The 25,359-nt window shown below is 46.5% G+C and overlaps 1 protein-coding gene across 1 annotated transcript in view; it reads right to left on the bottom strand.

Annotated features, from left to right (window-relative positions):
- Positions 1 to 24,644, bottom strand: part of DNAH8 (dynein axonemal heavy chain 8) — a 563,218-nt gene extending 538,574 nt beyond the window's left edge. Inside the window, exons 1-2 of the mRNA XM_067565373.1 lie at positions 24,530 to 24,644; positions 16,266 to 16,400 (exon numbers count right to left, since the gene is read on the bottom strand). Coding sequence (XP_067421474.1) covers positions 16,266 to 16,400; positions 24,530 to 24,595 — 201 coding nt within the window. The 5' untranslated portion in view covers positions 24,596 to 24,644. The remainder of the gene's footprint in view (positions 1 to 16,265; positions 16,401 to 24,529) is intronic.
- Between the last annotated feature and the right edge of the window lie 715 nt (positions 24,645 to 25,359).

Below are 25,359 nucleotides of genomic sequence, written 5' to 3'. Positions count from 1 at the left end.
CACTCTTGGGAGATTAACTTCTAGTAGCAGCCCTCCAAGAGGATGGGTCTGAGAAAACAAAGATTACAAAGCTATTCTCCCAGTTTAGTCTTCTGATCTGAGAGCCAAGTCAAAAGATTAATGCTTATGCTCATAACACATTTGTATACACAAACTTATCTACTGAAACATGCAGAAAATGTCTCAACCCCCGCAACTACTTCTATATTTTACAAATAGACCAAGATTTTCAAGTGGCTAGTTCTTTTGGGTACCCAAATTGAGGCTCCTTAAAGGTTCCTGATTTTCAGAGATTGGGGCTCAGAACTTTCTGAAAATCAGGTGGCTTTAAAGTGGATCAAGTTGGGCACCCTAAAATAGAAGTAACCCAAAATTACTAGTCACTTGAAAATCTTTGCTCTGCTGTCTTTTTCAAGATCTCAGTCCTTTGCAAATAATAGCCAAAAGTTCTCTTGACATTGAAGATATATTGTTTAGCTTCCACCGGTAAAAAGAGTGGGTAGGGAAAAATAGAGGCAAGCTTATGAACTGATTTTGGTGAAACTCAGAGATCACTAATGGTAAGAGTTTGGGGTGCTAGTATAAAACACCTCTACTTTACAGGGCTCTGTGCATAGAGGTTCAGTGACAAGGTCTTGAATCCACTAATTGCTGACCCAAGTTTTGGCCATTAGGGATATTGACTTCAATGAAATATAGTATAAGAAGCAGTCTGTAAAAGTACAAATGGAGAATCCATTAGCTTGGTTGTTTACTATGATTTTTTTTAATTATTATTATAATATAGTGTAGCACCAAGAGGCTGAATCAGGAGAATTGTGCTGTTTACTGCACACATACTAAGAGTAAATCTCTGCTCTGAAAGGTTCACAAAGTCTTACTTAAGAAAAGATGCAACTAGTGGTGTATGGATCTTTTAGTATCACCAACCAGCCTCATAGATTGCCTTACGAGCCTAACAAATAAGATAACCACTGCTTGTTGTAGCAGAGAAAACCACTGCTAACTCCGAGTTCAGATCCAAGAAATGGGTGTATTTCAGCATAGGCACAGAATACCACACCCCAATGATCAATTGGGGGTGACCGGCTAATGGTTTCTACATGAATAAACAAAGCCAAAGGCTCAAATCTATATACAATCTTTTAATACCTAAGATGACATCCTACTTTTTATCAGCACTCCCTCCTCTGATTTGTTATAAAATAATACATATCTGTGACCAAGGCTATGTCTTGGAAAATGGACAAACAATATTTGCATAGAGACTTGGTATATTGGTATGGCTGCCACGTGAATCTCAAACAATTTACTACCAAAACTTCAGGCTTCTTTGGAAGATAGCATGTACGCCAGAATAAGACAAATGGAATAGCTCTTTTTTTTTTTTAGCCCTGTGTGTAAGTCTCTTCCATTTAGCTACTTAAATTTCCACAGTAAAGGATTTATGACTGCAAAAAATCTACTGAATCTCCAGGAAACAAACACAGTCCAAACCTGTTTTAAGGTTCTGTGTTCTAAACAGCTTTTTACAAAAAGTTCAAATCCAGAGGGAAGATTTGATCTTGCTTCCAGAAAAAGGGATCTACAAGATCTGAAAGATGAAATGGTGACTCTACAACAAACTCCAGGAGAGTCAAGTACCACACTTGATGTGCAAAACTGGATCTTGCCACATCTTTTCTTTCTGAAAATGCTGAGAATCAGTGATATCAGAAGAAACAAATAAAGTCCTCCTTCAATCCTAGAAGAAAGCATCTGTCAGGAAATCAATTTTTTTTGGTCCTCTGTGTAAGTGGGGGAATGGTCCCACTATTATGAGGAACTTTCCTGGATTACACATTACCCTAGTGAAATTGGTTAGCAAAAGGATCTGAGCCCTTGCTCCCACTCCCTTTACCCAGAAGCCTGCCTGATCTCAAGGACTCCTGTGTGGCAGGATTCTTGTAACCCTGTAGCCCAGATTCCTGGGGGGGCTTGACCTCCAATCTTGTTGTGGTCACTTAGGACAAGGTCTAGGGTGTCCCCACTCTGGGGTATTCTCTCCACAATGGACACTTCCCTGACCCGTTGATCATTGCATACAATTCAAATTAAAGCAAATACAGTTTATTAAACAGTAATCAATAAAAAAATGAGGAAAAAATGGGAAGATTAAAGTAAAACACCTAATGCTGTCCTGTATGAATATGGACACCACACATAGCATTTCTGGGATGTAAGGGAAGTTCACAGTTTGTTTTTCATGTGTCCCAAGCCTCCTTCCCAGGCCTTGGCTGTGCTGCAGAGGTGCCATGGGTCAGACACTTCCTCTGGCAGTCATCACATACCCGCAGGTCCTAGGTGGCAGGACCCTTCTTCCCAGCATTGGCCCCCTGTTGGGGTCATGATCACCCTCCAAGTCTAACCTGCAAGACCTCTTGGCTGGTGGCGTCTCCATGCACTGGACTCTCTGCCCAGGGTCCCTCTTGCTCTCCCCAGCTGCTCAGCACACTCAGCTCCAGACGGCTCCAGCCTCAGCTCCACTCTGTCTCAATATAGCCACTGCTTTGCCTCAAGCTCAGCTCTGAGGACTTTTCCTCTGGCCCCCTCTCGCTGCTGCTCTGGTTCTGCTCCCAGCACAGCTCTGCTTCCTGGGCAGCTTCTCTGGCTCCGGCTGCTGTGGATCTGCTCAGCTCAACTTCAAAGGCTGCTTCTCTGGTCCTTCTGGCTCTGGCTGCTGTGGCTTTGGGTGCTGCTTTTTTCCTTAGCTGAACCTGCTCTGCCCAGGCAGCTCCAGCTCACATGGAAGACGGGACACCCCTGGCCTCGTGAATCCCTCATTGGCCTGTCCACCGTGTCAATCAGGTTGACCTGGACATTGGCCTCTGCCCATTGATCACGGGGACTATCAGTCTCAGGGTCCTGATTTCTCATCGACCCTTCCCCTTTCTTTGGTACTGGGAGATGGCCAACCAAAAAAACCCACTCAGTTTCAGTAAGTGGCCAACATTCCGCTTACATCTGCAAAAGAAACTACTGGCTTTTACTGCTTTTCATGGTTGCAAACAAACATATCTGAGACGTTCTCCTCTTGTTAAACATGGTTTCAGTTATGAAATCCTTCAGATGCCACTTACGTAGAACACAACATTTATGTTCAGATAGCCTATTAAGGCATTTTAGCTTGCCTGGAAGGTAAACATGTGGGTAATGGGAAGATGAATAAAACTCTTTCAAAGTCTCACTATCTCCTGACATAGAATATGGATTTAAGCTCTTGGTGTGCTCTAAAATCGTCCAATGGGACAAATGGGCCTGTCCAATGGGACAGATGGGCTTGCCGTGACTGTCCCGTCTGGGGATGAAAAGGACGACTGCACTGGTACCGGGGCGGGAGGGGGGCGATGATATATTTCTGCAGCAGGGGAACTGATGTTGATATCCCCTCCTGGGGGTCAGAGCCTGCTTCTGGCACTGAGTCCCAACCCTTCTCTGGAGCCACTGGGGCCACTGGCTGTTTTTCTGACTGGTAGGAGTATGGTCCCGGCACCATGGGGAACCCCCATGGGTTCCAATATGGCCATTGTGCAGGACATCAACCCTGGGGCCAACCCAATGTTGAGGGTCCTGAGCCTTGATCTTGGGTCCTTGGGATGCGGCAATGGCTGGAGTGGGCAACAGGTCTGTCCTCTCCAGAGAAGTAAGACTTGCTTGCTGAGGACCACAGGGGGACTCCTGCTGACTCCCTCTGGCTGTCCTGGGGCATCACATGGCGTTGTCTAGGAGACGGGGATCGGTGTCTTGACCCTTTAGACCCATGATGGACCAAGGAACGATGACGCGCATCATATGGCATCAGGGAACGGAACGCCGGGGACCGGCGGCGGGACTGCCCAACCTGGTGCCGCAGGGACCCATGCCGGGAAGTGGAAGAGTGTCCCGGCGCCAGGGATCCATGACGGTGCCGACTGTCTCTAGGAGAGTCTCTTGGCAACGGTGACCGCTTTGATGCCATACGGTCGCAGGAGAGTCTATCGATGCTGGGGACCAGGAATGGCACCACTTCACCGCCAGAGACCTTGGTGTTGGAGAGCAGGTTCAGCGTCGCACCGAGCTCCTCCATGCCAGAGACCAAGATCGGCTGCATTCCCTCACTGGAGACCATCTCCATCCCAGAGACCTTGGATGGTAGTGCTCAGTCGCAGGGATCGACCCAGTGCCAGTGACAGGGATTGTGACCCTAGAGATCAGCGTCTAGATGGTAGAGATCTTCTCCACAGAGATCAGGTCCGAGGCAATGCACTTCAAGGCTTAGGTGATCGGTGCAGCCAATGAGGGGGTCCCATCATGGGCTTCCCCTTCGATATCGGAGCCTTCTCTCTTCCCAGCGCTGGGGTAGGCTTAGGAGTGGGCGACAAGAGGAGAGCCATCAGGTCTCTCATTGCTTCAAGTGCCTCCAATGTTGATGGCACCGTGAGCTGGAGGGGCCCTTCCACTCCCAGGAGTCGGGGGTGGTTACCTCGGAGAGCTTGGAGCCCGGAAGGATGAGTCCTTCTTCAGTGTGGGGGAGCAGTCCATATCATGGCACTGCTTCTTCTGTCTCTTCTTTGGTGGAGAAGAAGGATGGTGCCACAGTGTCTCTGGTGTCGGTGAGGCACTCTGCACCAATGATGTACTCAGTACCGAGACGGAACGGGGCAGTTCCGAGGCCGGTCTCAGTGCCACTTTCATTAGTAGGGCCTTCAGGCAGATCTTCCTCTTTTTTTGAGTTCTCAGCGTGAAGCCCTTTCAAATCCTGCACTTATCCTTCCTGTGTGATTCCCCCAGACACTTTAAGCAACTGTTGTGGGGGTCGCTGAGCAGGAAGGGTTTGTTGCAAACTATGCAGGGCTTGAAGCCCAGAGACCGGGGCATGCTCCGCTCCCGAGCGGAGGTCCCTAGCAGGTCTAACTCTTAACACTAACTATTTACACTACTTACTAACAAAACAACTACTCTAACCTAATTAACCTAATAAAATGACTATAAGAAACAGGGGAACTGTAGCGCTTGTGGTAGCAAGCAAGAATGCAAAGTTCCAGCAACCGTCAGTGGTGGAAAGAAGGAACTGACGGGGCGCAGGGCCAGCAGCACCTCAGATATCGTGGCATGTGCGCGGGGCTCCACAGGGCTCCAGAGCCGGTCCTACAGATACTGCTAAAAAAGTTCTGGTGAGTGCATGGAGGCGCACACACACCTAGAATGGAATCAACATGAGCAAGCACTCAAAGAAGAACAGGAAGTGGCCCCGTCATTGTATGGATGCTGCCCCGACTGCAAACACTTTTGTGAATACCTGCAGTGCAGTAGCTATCCCAAAAGGGAGAACACGGAACGGATAGTGTGATTGCCCAACTTGGAAGCTGAGGAATTTGCAGTGGGCTGGGTGGATGTCCACATGAAAACAGGAATCTTTCATATTGAGAGCCATGAACCCCACGATTGAGGGAGAGGGTGATTTGTGGTATTGTTACCATTCAAAAGCGGACTTTGCAGATAAATTCGTTGAGCATAAGTCCGGAATGGGTCTGAGATCTCCCCCGTTCTCTGGGATGAGGAAGTAAGGGGAGTAGAACCCATGGTTCCTGTAGCAGGAGGGGACTCGCTCTATGGCCCCTTTTTGGAACAATGCTAGAATCTCCTGGCACAGGAAATGGATTTGATTTGCATCCCCCTTAGTGGCTCATGGTGGGTGGCAGGGCAAGAAAGTGTGGCACTCTGGAGTAGCTTTGTTGTACACTGTCTAGTACCCATAGGTCAGTGGTAATCCTGCTCCAGTTGTTGTAAAAGGGAGCAAGAGGGCCTTCAAATCGAATGGGGCGGGGCTGAAGTCGGGCTGGGGAGGGGTTCACAGTTCTCCTATTGAGAGTCAAAATAGTTGTCTTGGATGTTGGTGTGCAGTAGAGGTCGCACGCGAGGTGGCTGGGGAGTGGTGAGGGCGTTCTGAGCTGGCAATTTCAGGGTTGTTGCCATATATGTAAGGAGCTCCTAATATTGGCCATGATGATCTGGGGGATATGCGGATGGCAGAATGATGTCGTCGGCTGGTGACGACAAAGCTCCCATAGAGGGCAGTGGATCCATCAGTCCTGATGGACCCGGTGATACCGGTGGTGCAGTGGCCCCTGTGTGTTCTCCAAATACTGACAGTGCGGTATATACTGAAGACAGATGAGAGGTTGTTGCCTGGTTGTAATAAGGATCTCATCCCTGCCAATGGGATCTGTCCGAGCTTGTATGTGGACCCTGTGAATATCTAAACCATTGTTGTTATGGTGGCATTTGTAGGGGTGCATAGTATTGTCATGGCCTGTGTTCTGGGGAGAAATCCTGCTTTGGTTCAGATGACAGGTCAGATTCCAATGGTTCCAGTAATGGTGGTGCTGTTGGTGCATGCGGATCTGATGGAGCCTGCGGGAATTGTGACAGCAGTAGAGGTCATGGGACCAGCTGTGGCTGTGGAGCCAGCGGTACCATTGGAATAGTAAAGTATGGTGGTACCAATTAGTGGTGCGACAATACTGAATCATCAGCCAGAGATGGGGGCTCTCTGGCGTCCTGAGTCTCCTTGTGAGCAGAGCCCTCCATCGGTTATAGGAGTTCTGCCGTGGGAGTCAACAGTGACAGGCAGCCCAGACTGCAGGGTACCAGTCCAGTAGACTGATTGATGGTCTGTAGTCCATAAGGGCTTCAGAGGGGGTTGGGCTGACAACATGCTTCATTTTCTTGTCTGCCTTAGCCCTTTTGGGCACTGGGGCCATCAAATCCACTTGCAAATTCTCATCTGGCTGATCGTGGCTCAGGGAGGGAACACAGCATTTAGAGGTGCTCCCTCTTGGGGATCCGCTCTTATCCCTGTGGCCATGTCTTTTCATATGTGTTTTGGCCAGTGTTGACAATGCAGCTGGTACCGGTGCGGCTGGTGGCACTGGAGTCACCAGTTTGGATGGGCACTCCAGCGAGTCCGCCAGTACCACCTCCTGGTGCACACACGGACACATAGCTTCTTCCATAAGGAATTTTCAAAGGCTAAACTGCCTCGCTGCTCGTGTTCTCAATGGGAAGGAGCGGCAGATAGAGCACCGTGAAATTATATGGGATTCCCCCAAACAGTATAAGCAGCGCTGGTGCTTGTTGCTTACTGAGAAGGACCAAGGGCATGTGAAGCAGTTCTTAAAGACCGCTTACTTTGGCATGCTCCCCCACACAAACAGAGGGGGGAAAAGCCTTGGAAATGTATCTAATTCTAACTTTTAACTTCTACTTTTTTTTTACTATGCTAAAATTAATTACTAACAATTACTAACTATTTTAATTGCTACGCAGATCTAAGGAGAAGATGTTCTAACTCTAGCCAGAGGAAACTGAGGGGGTGTCAACCCACATGGACACATAAGACCTCGGACACACCACGTGTGCGACGTGAGGCGTGCACGCAGGTTGACGGACACTGCTTTCAACAGCTCTAGCTCTGGTGCATGGTGCACATGCACATCCACAATGGAATCCATATAGGGACCATCACTCGAAGAAGAACTGGGCTAGTCTGTCTCCAAATAAAAGAGATTGCTCCTTGCTGATTGGTCAATAACTTTCAATCCTCACATCAAATATGAGGTCTAGTGTTTCCTGAAAACAAAGAAAAGAGTTGATTGCTTCATTTTAGGTCAAAATTAGAAAGATACCTTCTTATGCTGGGTATGGACTGAAGACAGAGTTTGCTGTTGTGACACCTCTGGTTAGAGGAAAAATAATTAGGTGATTAAGGATAATATTGCCTCCATTTTGAAAAGAAGGAGTAGAAGGACTCACTCTGACCAAAGGATAGAGACTGAAAGAATGAGCAGTGGATCTAGTTTCTTTTAATCTCTCTAACAATTTGTTAGTTTTATTGCTGAAAAAAATATCCCCCTTTAAGCGGAGGCCTTCCACTTTGAAATTTGACGTCAGCAGCCAAGGAAGATGAATGGAGCTCAGTGTGCCTTGTCAAGGAGACTGTGGATGCCAAAGGTCTGGCTGAAGAATCTGAAGCATCAAGTGATGCCCTGAGGGCATGCTTTGGCTAACGTTATTCATACAGAAGGACAGAATGTGGCAGTCTTCTTTTATGCTCTGGCAACTCTTGAATAAAGAATGCCACTCTTTCCCACAGATGGAAATGATAAAGGGCTTTCACTGCCTGGTAATTAGTCTTTTTAATTCCCAGAGAACAGGAAAAGAAAACCTTTCTCCCAAGCGCATCAATCTTCCTTCCCTCTTTATTCACAGGGGTAGAGTGAATTGGGCCAGACCATAAACATATTATTGGCATCAGCCACCACCAGTGAATTTGGTACAAGATGGGTGGGAAAATAAGAGAAAACTTCCTGCAGAATCTGATACAGATTGTCTGTTTTCTTGGAAACAGGCTAAAAGAAACAAGGAGCTGACCAAATAGCTTTAGTAGACTGCAAGAAACCATCCAAAATAGGAAGCAACCTCATATTTATGGAGGTAATTTCAAGAATGTCAAATGCTGGAAGGGAGTTTCCTCCATTGTGACCGAAGGTAAGTTCAATGTGGCTACTATGAGATTCATAAAGTCATGAAATTGCAAAGCATCCTCAGAAGGGAGGATGCCAAAGCCACACTCATATGCTCATCAGCTGACAAACCTGGATCAAAGTCAGTATCCATTTGCTACTATTCAAAGAAAAGGAGCCTCTTCTTCAGACAGAGTACCTGTTACCATTATCTTGACTACTGATGGATCCAGAGGAACTGGATATGAGAATTGTTGAGCCACTAGATCCTTAACAGATGAAATGTCACTTCTCCATCCATAAGGAGGACGATCCAAAACTTGTTGAGATGGAACCCAATAGGATCATGAAAAAACAAGGTTACTTAGCAGTAACTGTTGTTCTTCGAGATGTGTTGCTCATATCCATTCCAATATAGGTGTGTGCGTGCCCTGTGCACAAATTCCCAGAACGTTTTTCCCTTAGCAAGCCCTGTAGGGTCGGCTCAGGCACTCCCTGGAGTGCCGCGCTCATGCCGTGGTACATAGGGCGCTGCCGACCCTGCGGGCCCTCAGTCCCTTCTTTCTGCCAACTCCAACAGTGGGGACGGAGGGTGGGTGTGGAATGGATATGAGCAACACATCTTGAAGAACAACAGTTACTGGTAAGTAACCTTGTTTTCTCTCTTCGAGTGATTGCTCACATCCATTCCAATATAGGTGATTAAATAGCCATACCTTGGAGATTGGTAGGAGTCAAAGGTGAGCTGCTCTCATGAGCACGGCCCTGCAGAAGCCCGCGTCCTCTCTCGCCTGCTGCACTATGGCGTAGTGGGACGTGAAGGTGTGGACCGATGACCAAGTCACTGCCCTGCTTCCCAGGAAGGCCGCCGATGAGGCCTGGGCTCTGGTTGAGTGTGCTGTCACAGCTCCTGGAAGTGGCACTTTCGCCCGCTCGTAACAGGACCTGATACAGGCAGTGATCTAGGTGGAGATGCGCTGGGTGGAGACAGGTGAGTCTTTCATCTGGTCCGCCACTGTCACGAACAGCTGCATTGACTTCCGGAACAGCCTGGTCCACTTGATGTAGAAGGCCAAGGTTCGTCTGACGTCCAGCGAATGCCATCTCTGCTCCTTCTTCAAACCGTGTGGTTTAGGAAAGAACACGGGGAGGAAGATATCCTGGTTAAAGTGAAACTGAGACACCACCTTAGGCAGGAATGCCGTGTGGGGTCTCAGTCAGATCTTATCCTTATAGAAGACTGTGTAGGGGGGCTCCGAGGACAATGCTCTTATCTCGGAGACCCTCCTAGCCAATGTAATGGCCACTAGGAAGGCTACCTTCCAAGAGAGGATGAGCAGCGGGCATGTAGCCATGGGCTCGAAGGGGGGTCCTGTCAACGTGGCGAGGACCAGGTTCAAATCCCAGGGAGGCACCGGGTCACGGACCTGCGGATACAGCCTCTCCACCCCCTTGAGGAACTTGACCGACATTGGGTGGGAGAACAGGGATCGCCCTTCCATTGGCTGGTGGAAGGCCGAGATGGCCGCCAGGTGTACCCTGAGGGAGGCCAGTGTCAGGCCCTGGAGCTTTAGATGGAGCAGGTATTCCAAAATCGCCTGTATGGGCGAACAGCTCGGTGGGATACCCCGGGACTCCGCCCAACAGGTAAAACGCTTCCACTTGGCCCAGTACACCACCTGAGTGGAAGGTTTTCTGCTACCCAGCAGAACCTGCTGGACCTGTATGGAGCAGGCTCTCTCCCCCTCCGTCAGCCAGAGACTCTCCATGCTGTCAGGTGGAGGGAGTCCAGGTCCGGGTGGAGCAGGCGACCCTGGTCCTGGGAGAGCAGGTCGTAGCATCTTGGGAACGGGATCGGCGTGTTGATGGACAGGTCGAGCAGCATGCTATACTGCCTCGGCCAAGCTGGCGCAATCAGTATGATGTCCGCTCTGTCCCTCTTGATCTTCAAGAGGACTTTGGGCAGCAGTGGAATGGGGGGAAACACATACGTGAGGGTCCCCGTCCAGTCTAGCAGGAACGCGTCGGAGAGGGAGCCCGGCTCGCGACCTCGGAGCAGAACCTCGGGCACTTCCTGTTCCAGGACAATGCGAACAGGTCCAGTTGGGGAACCCCCCACTTTCGGAAAATTGAATTCACCACCTCGGGTGCAGTGACCAGTCGTGGCGGGGTAAGAACAACCTGCTGAGGCGGTCCGCCTCGTCGTTCCTGACCCCCGGGAGGTGAGAGGCAGAAATGTGGAAGTCGTGCCTCACAGCAAAGTCCCAAAGTCGAGTAGCCTCCTGGCACAGAGCCAAGGAGCGTGCCTCCCCCCGCCTGTTCACATAGAACATGGCCACCGTGTTGTCCGTGAGGACCTGAACCATCCTGCCCCTCAGAAACCTGTGGAAGACCTTGCATGCCAAGCGGACTGCTCTGAGCTCCCTGACATTGATATGGAGAGCCCTTTCGTCTGGTGACCAGAGCACCTGGGTGCTCAGGTCTTTGCTGATGTGGGCCCTCCATCTCATGTCTGAGGCGTCCGTTATCAGAGTCACTGAAGGAGCCAGGTCTCTGAAGGGTACACCCCTCAGAATCATAGAATCATAGAATCATAGAATATTAGAGTTGGAAGGGACCTCAGGAGGTCATCTAGTCCAACCCCCTGCTCAAAGCAGGACTAACCTCAGCTATATCATCCCAACCAGGGCTTTGTCAAGCCGCAGCTTAAAAACCTCTAAGGATGGAGATTCCACCACCTCCCTAGGTAACCCATTCCAGTGCTTCACCACCCTCCTAGTAAAAAACTTTTTCCTAATGTCCAACCTAGACCTCCCGCCCTGCAACTTGAGACTGTTGCTCCTTGTTCTGTCATCTGCCACCACTGAGAACAGCCTAGCCCCATCCTCCCTGGAACCCCCTTTCAGGTAGTTAAAGGCTGCTATCAAATTCCCCCTCATTCTTCTCTTTTGCAGACTAAACAAGCCCAGTTCCCTCAGCCTCTCCTCATAAGTCCTGTGCTCCAGCCCCCTAATCATTTTGGTTGCCCTCCGCTGCACTCTCTCTAACTTGTCCACATCCTTTTTGCAGTGGGGGGCCCAAAACTGGACACAATATTCTAAATGCAGCCTCACCAATGCCGAATAGAGGGGAATAATCACTTCCCGTGACCTGCTGGCAATGCCCCTCCTAATGCAGCCCAATATGCCATTAGCCTTCTTGACAACCAGGGCACACTGCTGACTCATATCCAGCTTTTTATCCACCGTTACCCCCAGGTCCTTTTCTGCAGAGCTGCTGCCAAGCTCGTCGGTCCCCAGTCTATAGCTGTGCATGGGATTCTTCCTTCCCAAGTGGAGGACTCTGCACTTGTCCTTGTTGAACCTCATTAGGTTTCTTTTGGCCCAATCCTCCAGTTTGTTTAGGTCACTCTGTATCCTATCCCTACCCTCCAGGGTATCTACCACTCCCCCCAGCTTAGTGTCATCCGCAAACTTGCTGAGGGTACAATCTACCCCATCCTCCAGATCATTAATAAAGATGTTGAACAAAACCGGCCCCAGGACCGACCCCTGGGGAACTCCGCTTGTGACCGGTTGCCAGCTAGACATGGAGCCATTGATCACTACTCGTTGAGCCCTATGCTCTAGCCAGTTCTCTATCCATTTTATAGTCCATTCATCTAACCCATACTTCTTTAACTTGCTGATAAGAATACTGTGTGAGACAGTATCAAAAGCTTTGCTAAAGTCAAGGTATATCACATCCACCAGTCCAGGGAGGACAGTACCTGGGTGAGAACCATGACCACCCTGTTCAGCGAATGTCTGGCTGGTATATACACCGAGGCCAACCACCCTTGGAGAGGCCTGAGTTTGAGGTGAGCCAGCCTCACCACATATGTACATGCCGCCATATGTCCCAAAAGCTGGAGGCAGTGCCTGGCTGTCGTCGTGGGGGACCTGTGCAGATCGGCGATTATGGCGGCCATGGTCTCAAATCAAGGCCGTGGGAGGAAGGCTCTGGCCTGGGTGGCATCCAGGGTGGCCCCTTTAAACTCTGCTGCACCGGGCTGAGCGTGGACTTCTGCTCTTTGATGAGCAGCCCCAGTCTGGTGCATGTGGTGCAGGTGAGAGTCAGGATGTTCTTCACGTGTCTTACTAACACTAATCTATCAACAATCAACTGTAACAAAGAAATGCACTAGAATGCTAAGGGAGGCTACTTGCGATATGCAAGAGGCAGACATTCCAGCAACCGTCACAGGAGGAAAGAAGAAACTGAGGGCCCGCAGGGTCGGCAGCGTCCTATGTACCGCGGCATGAGCGCGGCACTCCAGGGGGCGCCTGAGCCAACCCTATGGGGCTTGCTAAGGAAAAAAAGTTCCGGGAATTTGTGCACGAGGCACGCACACACCTATATTGGAATGGATATGAGCAATCGCTCGAAGAGAGAACCAGGGTTGCCAGTGTCTCCAGTAGCTGGGATCCAGAAACATACCCAAGGGAGGAAGCACAAAAGGATAATCCAGGACAAAGTATGTCTCTTGATTCTTCCTCTATCTTCTCCTAAAGAAGAATCTGATCTTGGATCTGGTATGGATCTCAATGGAGAGAGCATAGGAATCACATAGTGAAAAGAAATAAAAGGTGAGAAAGATCTGTCTGGAGATCACGTAGGAATCTTAGGAGGCGGCAACGAAGGAGCCACAGAAAGACTAACAATCTTCTCTAGTCTCCTGCTCTTCTCAGGTGACAAAGAAGCAGATAGTGGAACTGAAGAAAACTGCTTCTTCTTCGTTACCAAATTTCTCTCAGTCAGATCCAAGGACTGCTCAGGTGCAGGAAGATGAACATCAGCCACTACTGTTAACATCCTCTTTGGATCCAGTGATGGTTCCAGAACCAGAATAGTGGACAGAACTGTTGGCACAGACCTGGAAAGCACCAGATCTGGGGAAATACATATCTGCACAACACTTAGCTTTGATGTATAAACCAGAATAGACCTGGACTTTGGAGTCAGACCCATGGAGGCCATGTCAATATCACACAGATCCAATAAGTCTGACATGTGGAATCTAGCAATGCTAACAGTGGCTATCTTCTCCTTCAGCTATTTTTTCTTCTGAACTGATGCAGCTGGAACTGACATGGCTTTAGGTTCCTTGACCTAAGTTATCTTTTATCCCCGATGCCTTTGAAGCCTTACAGAGAACCAGAAATTGGCACCAACAAACAACCCAATGACTTAGAACTCTTAGTCTTGCTAGAGGAAGCCACTGGAGTTGAATCAGCCCTCTTAGTTTTCGGTTCCAGCGATCCCAGGAACCAGAGTGGCAAGAGCTTTCTTAAGCAACAGTACATGAAGTCTGGTCTGCCTAGCCTTGCAAACTCTAGGTGTGAAAGTCCAGCAAATAGAATGCCCAGAGGGAGAGTGTCCTTCTCCTAGGCACTTAGGACACCTCACATGTTCATTCTACACAGGGAAAACTGCAGGCACAAAGCAGATCTCTTAAAGCCCAGCTTCTTCTTTTTCACTATAACACACTGAACCAATCTAACAATGCATATTAAACTATTTATACTATCCTATACTTAAAACTACCTTATACTAAAACTATACTAAAAACAACAACTTTATAAACTAACAAGGCATTACAAATGGAGAAAGCCACAGATCCAAAGGACCAGAGCTGTTCCACTTCCATCTGGCATGGCGGCTGAAGGCATTGAGGCAGCAGAGGGTGCAGCACTCTCTTATATAGCCTTGCCCTCAGAAAGTTCAGCGACACTAAGGACAGGTGTAGGAGGCAGCATACTTGTGCTCCAACAAGCATTGCATGGAGACAGTTTTACCATTGGGCACCATCAGGTGGCACAGTACCCATAAGTGGGAATATGCAAAATTACCCAAAGAAGAACCTTGTTCTATAGATATTGTATCAAGCTTATTCTACTCAAAATTAATAGGGAATAAATCCAACTTCTCAAAGGGATGCAAAAGGGAAGGCTTCTGCCTCAACAGTTTATCAAACTGCTAGTATAGTCCTGGGAAGGCCTCAAGGACAAAACAACTGGGTTGATTAGACATCATCTGGAGCACTGGTTCTCAAACTTATTTGATCAGGACCCCTTCTTTGTGTCTGTAGTTGTTTATGCCCCCTCTCATCCAATACATATACCACCACCCAACTCTGAAGGCAGAGCGGAAAGTAGAGGCAGCTGGCCAGGTACCCAGCTATGAAGGCAGCACAGCACCAGCGCAGAAGTAAGTGATATTCATCAATATCATTTTTCACAGCAGACTTAGTGCTCCATTGCCACCCTTACTTCTACACTGCTGGTGACACCCTAGGGTGGACAACCAGAGCCCTGCTGCCTTCAGATGAGGGTTTGGGGCAAGGGGAAAAGAGATCCTGAGCCCAGGCTGCCTCCCAGTGAGGGATTTGAGGGGGCAAGCAGGAGACCCTAAGCTTGAGCTGCCTCCTAGTGAGGGATTGAGGGCAATGGGGGGGAAGGGGAGGAGAGCGTGAGCTTTGGTGGCAGGGGTCCGGCTATCCCCTTTATCTCTGCCTAGTAGGTGTGCATGGCCCTTCTGCATGAGCCCCAACCACCTGGGGCTGACAGCCAAAGCTCTTAAAAAAAAAAAAAAAAAAAAAAGACACACAGCTTGCGCTTCCCTTGACACATTCCCACACCTCCTTTGGGAGGCCCACCCAATAGTCTGAGAACCACTGATCTAGAACACCAACTTTAATTAGTCAAGCTCAGTTAAAAACATAATCCATTTAGAAACTGGTACACAGGCTGGTAGTAGAGAAATCATTGTCAATATCTGAAGCAACTCTGCAGTTTCATCAGATGAAAAGCCAGGAATGTTTAAAGACCTGTTACCAGGCATAAATGAAGGAGTGAGAGACAAGGTTTTAACAGGTCTCTTTCTTTTAAATGGCTTCATGGGATTGACTAAATGAGATATAGCTTTATCTGATTGAACTCTAGCTGCCATTTAAGTCTTCTCTAACAGAGAAAATAAGTATGTTCAGTCAGAGAAGGGAAGGGCCAAAACCTTTTGAGTAAAACAAAGCAGAGTTGCATCACTCTGTCAAAAGAACAGTTTAGCAAAAATCCATTCAGAGACATTGTCAGCTCTGAGAAACACATCCGCAATGCTATACAATAGGGTCCACTACAGGTTCTTGAGCTTTTATGGCAGCAATCCATAGACTTTGGAACTTGCTTGCCTTGGGAATCCATTTAATCCTCTCTTACCACATTTAAAAAAAAAAAAAACACAACACTTGAAAAGCTTTTTAGGGATCTTTTCAATTGAAATTACCCTCCTTTCCTATGTAGGATTCCCTCTCCCCTTTTATTTTAATAATACTTAATTACTGTTTGGCTTTTTAAATATTTTAAATTTTAACTGTATTTTATGTATTTCCCCAGCACCTCAAGCATCTCGGTGAAGAGGTGCTTTACAAATAAAACTATTATTATTTTAAAAAATAATATTTTTATGCTGGGGGTCAGGTAAAACCTTGTTGAAGCTGTTTGGCATGACAACCTCCCTTAGTTCAGGATAAATGCAAAAAGCAGTTAATCCACCCAAAACACAGCCCACATGCAAAATCAGACACTCAGTTGAGTGGAATGGAATCGCTAAGTATTTGGGTTAAAAGGGTAACAATATATAATTACACTAACACTAATAAACAAAAAATATTTAAATCAGACTTACTGAAGGGCCATCCAAAATCATCTCTTCCACAGTTGTTGTATCTAAACCAAGTTTGTCCCCTAGGACTTCAAATATGTATTTATATGAAGCACCAATTTTCATCTTTCGACCTTCCCTTGCATCTCTATATCGTGCCTAAAACATAAAAAAAGTTTAAAAGAACTAAAAACTGCAAAGTGTTTGCAAAATTATTTGTTAACCTGACCCATAACTTGAAACTAATACTATAGTTTACTGTTTATGTGAAACTCTCCTAATTACTCTTTAAAAATAAACTATATTTTCATTAAAGTCCCCGGTTCTCACAGCTTCTGGACAGAAGTGATGGCCACCAAAAAAGCTGTTTAATGGATAGGTAAAACAATGAACATATGGCTAACTGGCTCAAAAGGTGTTTCATAAGGCATTTAAGGACAAAATCCAAATCCCAAATTGGGATAGATTCTCTAATTTGTGGAAGGCTTTTCAATTTTTGCTCACCACACAAATGAATCAAAGGCTGTTACAGCTGCCAAGTGAACCTTGACAGAACTTATAATAAGACCTGATCTTTTTAATTCCAGTGAGTTGTTCCGGATGGTGCAAAGAGAAGAGTGAACAGGAGAAACTTGTCAATGGGTACACAAATGGTGAAATCTCTTCCATTTCTGAAGGTAAATATTTTGTGCAGATACTTTTCTGTTATTTAACAATACCCGTTGTACCTCTGTTGAACAAGTCTCTGTCCTTGAGAATCACTTAGGAGCCATGCCTGGAGCTGCAGAACTTCCACTTTGGTATGAAGTGTCTGACCAGACAATAGGCAGAAACTGATTGCAATTCTCAGCAGTGGACGAGAAGTGAGTTGAATCACATAAGGATAACCGAACCTGTCTCGGCCAAATTGGTGCAATCAAAATAACCTCATCCTTGTCCAGCTTGATCTTGTTCCGTACTTTCAAGAGTAGCGGTGGTTGGTAGAGTTGGTCAGTATGTGTAATGAAGGCCCTTCACTCACGAAAGGCTACTTCTAGAGACTGAGAATCCAGTCCCCTCTGAAGCAAAATTTTTGCATTTTGTGTTGATAGCAGCAGCAAAGAGGTCCACTTCTGGAAACCTCCAGGTTGAAAATATGCTATTGAAGACTTGTGAGTCCAGCTCTCATTTGTAATTCTCAGAGAAGTGTCTGCTGAGGTCATCCACTGTAGTGTTCTGTATACCCAGGAAGTATGAAGCTGAGATGACTATCTGGTTGGTTATGCCCCAACTCCAGAGCTTTATTGCTTTGGCACAAAGCAATGGAGAGCTTCTTCCCCCCAACCCGGCAAATACCATAGAACACAAAAGATGCATTGCCTGTCATGATCTAGGCAGATCTGGCTCTGATCAGAAGGAAATGAGTGCATGCATTTCTGACTACTCTCAGTTCTAGAAGGTTTATATGAAGATGACACTCAAGAGACCATTTGCCCTAAATGATGTGTGACCCTAGGTGTGCTCCCCATCCCAAGATGGATGCATGTGTTGTTATTACAATGGTAGGAGGAGGCTGAAAGAAAGAAACTCCTGTTCAGACCTTGTACGGGTCCTTCTACCAACTGAGTTAATCCAGAGCCTGATGAGGAACAGACACCTGCTTATCCAGACTGTACTTGTTTGGTATATAAACCATTGAGCCAACCCTGGAAACATCAAAGATGTAACCTTGTGCACTGGGTTATGAAAGTGCAAGCTGCCATATGTTCTAATGAGTGGAGACAATTTTTGTCAAGGTTTAAGGACTTATCTGAACCCTTGAAATGAGAATTTTTAGGCTCACAAACCTGTCCATAGATAAGTAAGCCCTGGTTGTCATGACATCCGGAGACACTCCTATAAAATCTATCCATTGTACTGGGGTCAAGTAGGACTTTTTCAGATTGAGTCAGACGTCTAAACTGTGGCCTAAACTGACTGTTTATATTGCTAATAGAACCTCATGGTCAGACTGACCTCTCAATAGTCCATCATCAAGATAAGGAAAGACAATTATTCCCACTCGATACAGGTCAGCAGCTATGAATGCCATGATGTTGAGAATACTCTTGGGGCAGAGGAGTGGCTGACTGGGAGCACACGGTACTGGTGGTTATCATGCTCGACTGTAAAACTGAGACCCCTTCCTTTTAAAGGGGTGAATTGCAACATGAAAATATGGGTCCTGAAGGTTAAGAGTCAAACCAATCCTCAGAGTCTTAGGAAGGAATTATAGCTGCGGGGGTCACATCCTCACTTTCTATGGTTTCACTAATTGTTTAGATGCCTGAGAACTAATATTGGTCTCCATGCCTCATTCTTTTTGGGGATAAGAAAGTACTGCAATAGAAACCCTTTTCCCTGTGCTGGACTAGAACTAGTTCTACAGTCCCTAAGCGTAGAAGAGAGGCAACTTCCTGTCTCAGCAACTGATCAAGATATGGATCCCTGAAAAGGGAGGGGGAAAATGAGTGGTAGGGAATGGATGGAATAATAAGATGTTTGACCTCCAATACCCATTTGTTGGACATAATTCTCCCCCATGCAGGTTGGAAATGGGAAAGGCAGTATCCAAAGGGGGATGGGGAATAGTGGGGCTGTAGATTACTGTAGAGGACGTGATTCAGACTCTTGACCAAACCATCAAAACTGGCATTTAGATAAAAGGGATAGCTGGGATGAGGTAGCTGTTGCAGTCAGTGGCTTTCTCTTTAAGTATCTACGTCTTTTGGCAGGGGATTCAGAGTGACAGAAATTAGAGAAGCAAATTGAGCAAAATCTCTGAGCTGTTTGAGACCAACTAAATTTTCTCCTATTCTCAGGGGTATAAATCCCACAAAATCTAAGTGTGGCCCTTGAATCTTTTAAAGTGTAAAGAAACTCATCACTAGACTCATAAAGTAGCTTGAAAACATAAAAAGAAAGATCCTCAGCAGTACTCCATACTTCCCAAGGGAACCTAGACAACTGGAGCCAAGAAGCTCATCGCAGTGTGATCAAGTGGAAATGGACCAGGCTGCACATCAGCTGCACCTAAGGAAGCCTGCAATGATGTTTTCGACAGGAGTAGAACTTCATTTAGGATGGCCTTAAATTGCTTACATGCTTCTCTGATAAGTGTTCAATAAAACTGTTGAATTTATTGTGTCATGTAATCATAAATGACATCAGCACTTGGTAGCTATCGATTCTGACCTGCAATGTTTCTGAGAAATAACTCTTGTAGCCAAAGGGATAGAGTCACTTCTGGTCCTTGTTGTAAGGGACAGACTTCATAGGGTATTGTCTACTGTGCACATTAACTTGAGCCTACGACAAAAAAATTCCAGATCTGTATTTTTACAAGTAGGGGGTGCTGTAACTGGAGTCTGACAGATGGTCCTAGCAGCCTCTAGTAAAGCCTCATTCACAGGAAGGGCCACCTGTGCATATGCTGAAGTATGCAAAATGTCCAGGAGCTTATGAAGAGAGTCCTGGACCTCCTCTAAAGGAATTTGAAGCATATCTGTGATGTGCTTCATCAGCTTCAGAAATTGTCTAAAATCATCTGCCATTGGAGGTGGTGAAAGTACTACAGCTTCACCAGGGGATGACAAGGAAATGTTTCTGTGAAGTGTTACCTCCTTGTCAGCCCTTGTCTCCTGTTCTTCATAGGTCTCCAATAATGGCTCAGATTAATGAGGTGGTAGTGACAGTTCAGGAAAATGGCTTTCCCTGTGCTCAATCCATGAAACTCAGGACCCTTAATAACTGTTGGCAATATAAGGCCCACGGACCCAATAAGGCCACTGAGAAGGCCCACAGCATACAGGAGGAGGCATCAATCAATGGTCACACCAACTAAAGGGAATCTAGGTCATCTGCCCCCAACAGTCTTTCTCTCAGTAGAAGAGTAATGTGTCATACAGTAAACTGGAGATCCCTGAACCGAAATCTGAGTCAGAAGAATCATCCTCAACATAGTCCAAGGGAGGTGATAACTGCTCACTCTGGATGGTCAAAGTTGGTGAAACAAGTCTCAATGAAAAATGTAGAGTTGGTGACTGAGAAGATATCAATATACAGGATGGTACCAGTAAGTAATGGAGACTCCATCTCATTGAATCCATAAAGATCCCTTGAAAATCAAAACTCCTGTGGATAATAATTTCAAGATGATTCATGAGCAGGGATTGAATAGGATCCTGAGGAGGTCAGCATTGGTACCGAAGCACAGATCTATCCAGAAAATGTCAGTGCTGTGGATACTGAATACTTTGATTGAGTACATCCAGAGTCAGACTCACGTGGTACTGATGTAGCAGTGTGGGATACCAGTGTTGGTACCAAAGGTATAGAAAAGTCTGATCGTGCAGAGTTCTGTGAAGTGGAATGTCTACTGGAATGGACATGACCACCTGATAACAACAAAGTCTTCGGTACTGAATTCAACTTAGTGGAAGAGCAACTTTTAGAGGAAGCCTTGGACAATCTCACTGTATCAGAATCACCTGGAGCATTAATAGCATTCCCGCTAGGACTTGAGGTCTCTTGAACATTCTTTTCAGTCAGTGACCAAAACTTCTTAATAGGAGACCTACCACTACTGCTCCTCTTGTCAGTACCCACAGTCTGACTGTGCAGCACTCTTGGTACCACTGCATCCCTTTGTTTTTGGTGACTGAGACCCAGAGATGGATGGGGTACCTGAAGCTGTATCCCTCAAGGCTCTCAGTAACCAGTACCCTGAGTAGACAGGGCACTAAATGTGCTCAGAGGCCGGTGTACAGGGGGGTTCTCAGAGCCTGAGTTGGAGGCTGGTCTTAGGGTTTGTTCCACCATTAATAAATGTAAATGTTATATTCCCAATTTTTGCAACTCCTCTTGAAGGAGGAGCAGATCTTACACTTCACTGGTATATGAGTTTCTTCCAAACAATGAAGGTACTGAGAGTTTCCACCATGACCAGGCTAGATTTCCAGCAGGAAAGACAGTGCTTAAAGCCTGGGGATCCCATCATACCCCAGAAGCATCCAAGTCCAGAACTCTTCAGACAGGGAAAGAACAAGGCAGATGGGGGGACAAACAACCCCCAAACTAAATACTATAACTAAATTGAACTGAGTAAACAACTAAGAAAACTATGTTTAGCTAACTACCTACCTACATATAAATGAAGCAGACATGCTTGACTTTCCAACTCAGGCCGAAGGTAGCTGAAAAGGAATTAAGGTGGTTTGCCCATGCAGCTTTATATATCCTTGGTATGGGGCATGAGGATGTGTAGAGGATATGCATGGGCCAAAAGGACACCACAGAAAATCTCTAATCAAAGACACATGGGGGTGCATGCACATCTGAAGTGGAGCACCCACAGGGACACTCATAAGTGCTGACTTCATGGGTGCTCTGTGGCTGGAGCACCCACAGAAAAAAATATTGGATGCTCAGCACCCACCAGGGCGGCCCATCAACCGGGTGCTGCGAATTGGTTGTTCAGAGACAGCATGCTTCAGTGGTGCCATGCAGATCAGTTGTTCAGCAGCAGCGATCAGCTAATGGACGGCACTGGTGATTAGCTGTTCCGCAGGCATTTGGGGCCAGCCCTGACTGTGACCCTACCTGCATTTGGCCTGCATTTTGTGCTGTTGCTTTTTGGGTGTACGTGTGTGAAACACACAATATACACCCTACACTCAAATGTTTGCATGGTATCATGTGATAGCCATGTTTTCTTATCAACTGTTAAGTTACAGTAGTGAATTTTGAAGGGAAGACTTGAACATGGACAAATATTTGAAGAAAAAAAGATTCTGGAGCCTCCACATCTACTTTCAGTGATGAAGATGAACATGAATGTGAGAAAATCAAAGTGGTGAGCTGATGTTACTGTGAGAGTTATTTGCAATTTGGATTTTCATTTAGAGGTGAATCATCTTGCTCTCTTCGACAATGTTTTGTGTGTGGGGAGAAATGCTCAAACCATGCAATGGTGCCACAAAACTTAAAACAACACTTTACTAGCAAACATCTATCCCTTGCCAAACCTGTGCAAGTTAAGTTTTTTCAAGCCTGACTAACATAAAAAACAAACAAAGAGAGCATCTGAGATCAGTGGAGCAAGAGCTCTTAGTTGCACTGTCAACATTTCCTGCCAGGATTAAACGACTCTGCATATCAAGGCAAGCTCAAATTTCTCATTAAAAGTAAATTTTGTTATAATAATTTTAGCACAGAGCAGGAGTGTGCTGCACAAATCTTTGATTGAAGTAAGTGTATCTTAGACTGGAAAAGGCTGGGAAACACTGTCTTAGTTGCATTCCATAAGGGAACATTTGTGCTGGAAGTGTCTCAATTCCATGCAGTGATGACATATCATCTGTCCATCACAAATGGAAAGCAACATACCCCAGATGGCTTGAGTGCAGGGTGAGGGAGGTACTGGTTCCCCTGATTGGGGCTTTTGTTGCAGGCAGGCCCCATTCTGGAATTTTGGTTGTTCTGGTCCCATCCTCCATGATGATGTTGCTGGGCCCCAACTGTGTTGTCTACTGTCACCATTCTTAGCCAGGCCAGCCCATAATGGGCTAGGTTTTTCTCCCTAGGTGCCATGGCCTCCAGGAGACTCTCAGTCATTTGCACAGATGCTGCTACAGATGGCAACTGAAAGCACTGGACCCAGGCTAGCACCACAGCTGGGAGGATGTGCAAATATTGGTCCAAGATCATATTGTCCATTAGTTCCCCCATGGACTTGGGTCTCTGGAGCCAGCCACCAGGTGGCGAGATACTAAAATCACTGGGCCACAGCACATGGGAAGGCTTTTGTGAAAAACTACTCAGCCCAAAATCTCCATTGACATACCACTGGGGAAAGGCTGAACCAGTCCATTATAGCCATCTTTAGTGCAGTATAAGACCTTGCTTAATCCTAACTCAGCATGCAGTAGGCTACTTGTGCTTCTTTGTGACGTAGGGGGGCAGCTGTACTACTCAAGTATTTCTTTTGCAGCCCTCTGGGATAGCAACCTGTTTAACCATGGTCAAATAGGCTTCCAGGTCAACATCATGACCACTCCGCTTGGTCAGAGTGAATCTCAGGTAAATGCGATGGAGGATGTCCCCTTCCAGGATGGGCCGTTACGCTGCAGACTGCAGGGTGAGCAGCCTTGTCATGTCTGACTGAAACTGGTGGTTCCACTCCTGCTTGGCATGTAGCATATCCTGCTGTTATTTCTGGGTGGCTATCTGCTTCTCCTTTTAATACTGTTGAACCACCAGCCATGATTCTTGAAATTGGTGTTTCCTCTGTGCTACCTGTGCTTCCTGTATGTGTTACTAGGCAGCCATCTGTACTTCCTGGAACTTGCAGTTTCTGTCACTCTCTGTCTGTTGTTGTTGCAAGAATAAGCAGAGGTTCTTCTTCATGACCCTTCTTGGAGGAAAGGGGCTCTCATGGGATCATGCCAACTACACTACATGTAGAAGATCCAAGATGGGAAAGGCCAAAACCAAACTAACAACAACAAAAATAATCATGTTCTCTTTTAAGAAGGCCTCCAAACCAAGTCCAGCCAGCAGAGTTCCTAGTTCTCTCTTATTATTCTAGGAATTAGGCAGGTTTTCTCCTTTTTCTTTAGGCATTAGGCCAGGGAAAGAGCAGTTTAATGAAGTTCTTAAGTCCTCAGAGCATAAAGTCAGAGCAACCAACTTCAGAAAACTAAAATCTCTAGGGCCCAGGTCATAGTGCACTAGTGCTAAGGGGGACTGCAACCTATAACCCAGTGTGGCTTCTGATCCCCATCTCCCACAGTCCTCAGGCTGATGGAAAGTACTCCTTAACTGAACCCCGGCTGTCGTGTCTGTAAGCTACAGATTGTCCCTTAAAAGGGCAGTATATTTCACAATTTACCTCCAGGAATACTTTACTGAATTTGTGTTATATGTTGACTAGTACTCTCCTTTCACAATTCAGTATTCAATTACTATTGTCCCGATACAGATAAAGAAAGATCACTTACCAGTAACTTTAGTGGGACTACTCACAGTACATAAAGTTAACACATGAAAAAATATTTGCCTTACTGGCTTGTGAATGTTTTCTGCACTTTTGTATTCATTATTTTAAAATAAAAAATGAAAATACTGCAAAATAATATTTCTAAGACAAAGTCAGCCACATTCTATAAGGCAGATCTTCCTAACAAAAATTGATATAATAAATTGAGAAAAGAAACAGAACCCTAAGAGAGAAAACAACGTTGTTACAGATGTAATATTTTATACTAAACCTGTTTTTCTTTTAAAGTTTCTTGTAGGGACTGAACTCCACTAGTACTCCGGCGAAATTTAGACATCCTGCGGTTACTCACAGAAGGGATAAAAGACTCTAAGGGAGGACGGAGAGATGCCATTTGTCTAGCACGAGCAACAGGGCCAGGCCCGCCTTCCTCCGGCGGAACGGGGCCGGGCCCGCCTTCCTCCGACGGATCGGGGCCGGGCCCGCCTTCCTCCGACGGAACGGGGCCGGGCCCGCCTTCCTCCGGCGGAACGGGGCCGGGCCCGGCTTCCTCCGGCGGAACGGGGCCGGGCCCGGCTTCCTCCGGCGGAACGGGGCCGGGCCCGCCTGCCTCCGGCGGAACGGGGCCGGGCCCGGCTTCCTCCGGCGGAACGGGGCCGGGCCCGGCTTCTTCCGGCGGAACGGGGCCGGGCCCGGCTTCCTCTCCAGTGTTTGGGCTTTTCATCTGATCTCCTGGCGACTCCTCCATCTTGAAGCCTGAAAGTTACAAACAATTCACTTATTGTAACAATGCTTTAGAAACACCTTTGACTATATCCTCAAGTGAGAGTAGGAAAAAAAAGTAGTAGACCTCTAAACTCATTCACCAAATGCACAATCATAACATTCCTGTCAAGCTCTCTCTAAATTGTTAAAGATAACTTACTATGGAACTTATATAAATTTCTACAACACAAACATTATGTGAATCTGATTATTGACAATTTTAAAAAGTATTTTCCAAGAATTTATATTTATTTTTCACTAGTGTTTTCCTATATATTTTAATCAATTTGGAATTTATTAAAATATAATTAGAATAGTCTTTTATTCTACCCATTA

The sequence above is a fragment of the Emydura macquarii genome, unplaced genomic scaffold (genome assembly GCF_026122565.2).
Source record: "Emydura macquarii macquarii isolate MOO-44397 ecotype Brisbane River unplaced genomic scaffold, CSIRO-AGI_Emac_v2 contig_2676, whole genome shotgun sequence".
In the NCBI taxonomy this organism is placed as follows: Eukaryota; Metazoa; Chordata; order Testudines; family Chelidae; genus Emydura; species Emydura macquarii.
This window is presented reverse-complemented; position numbering and strand designations above follow the sequence as displayed.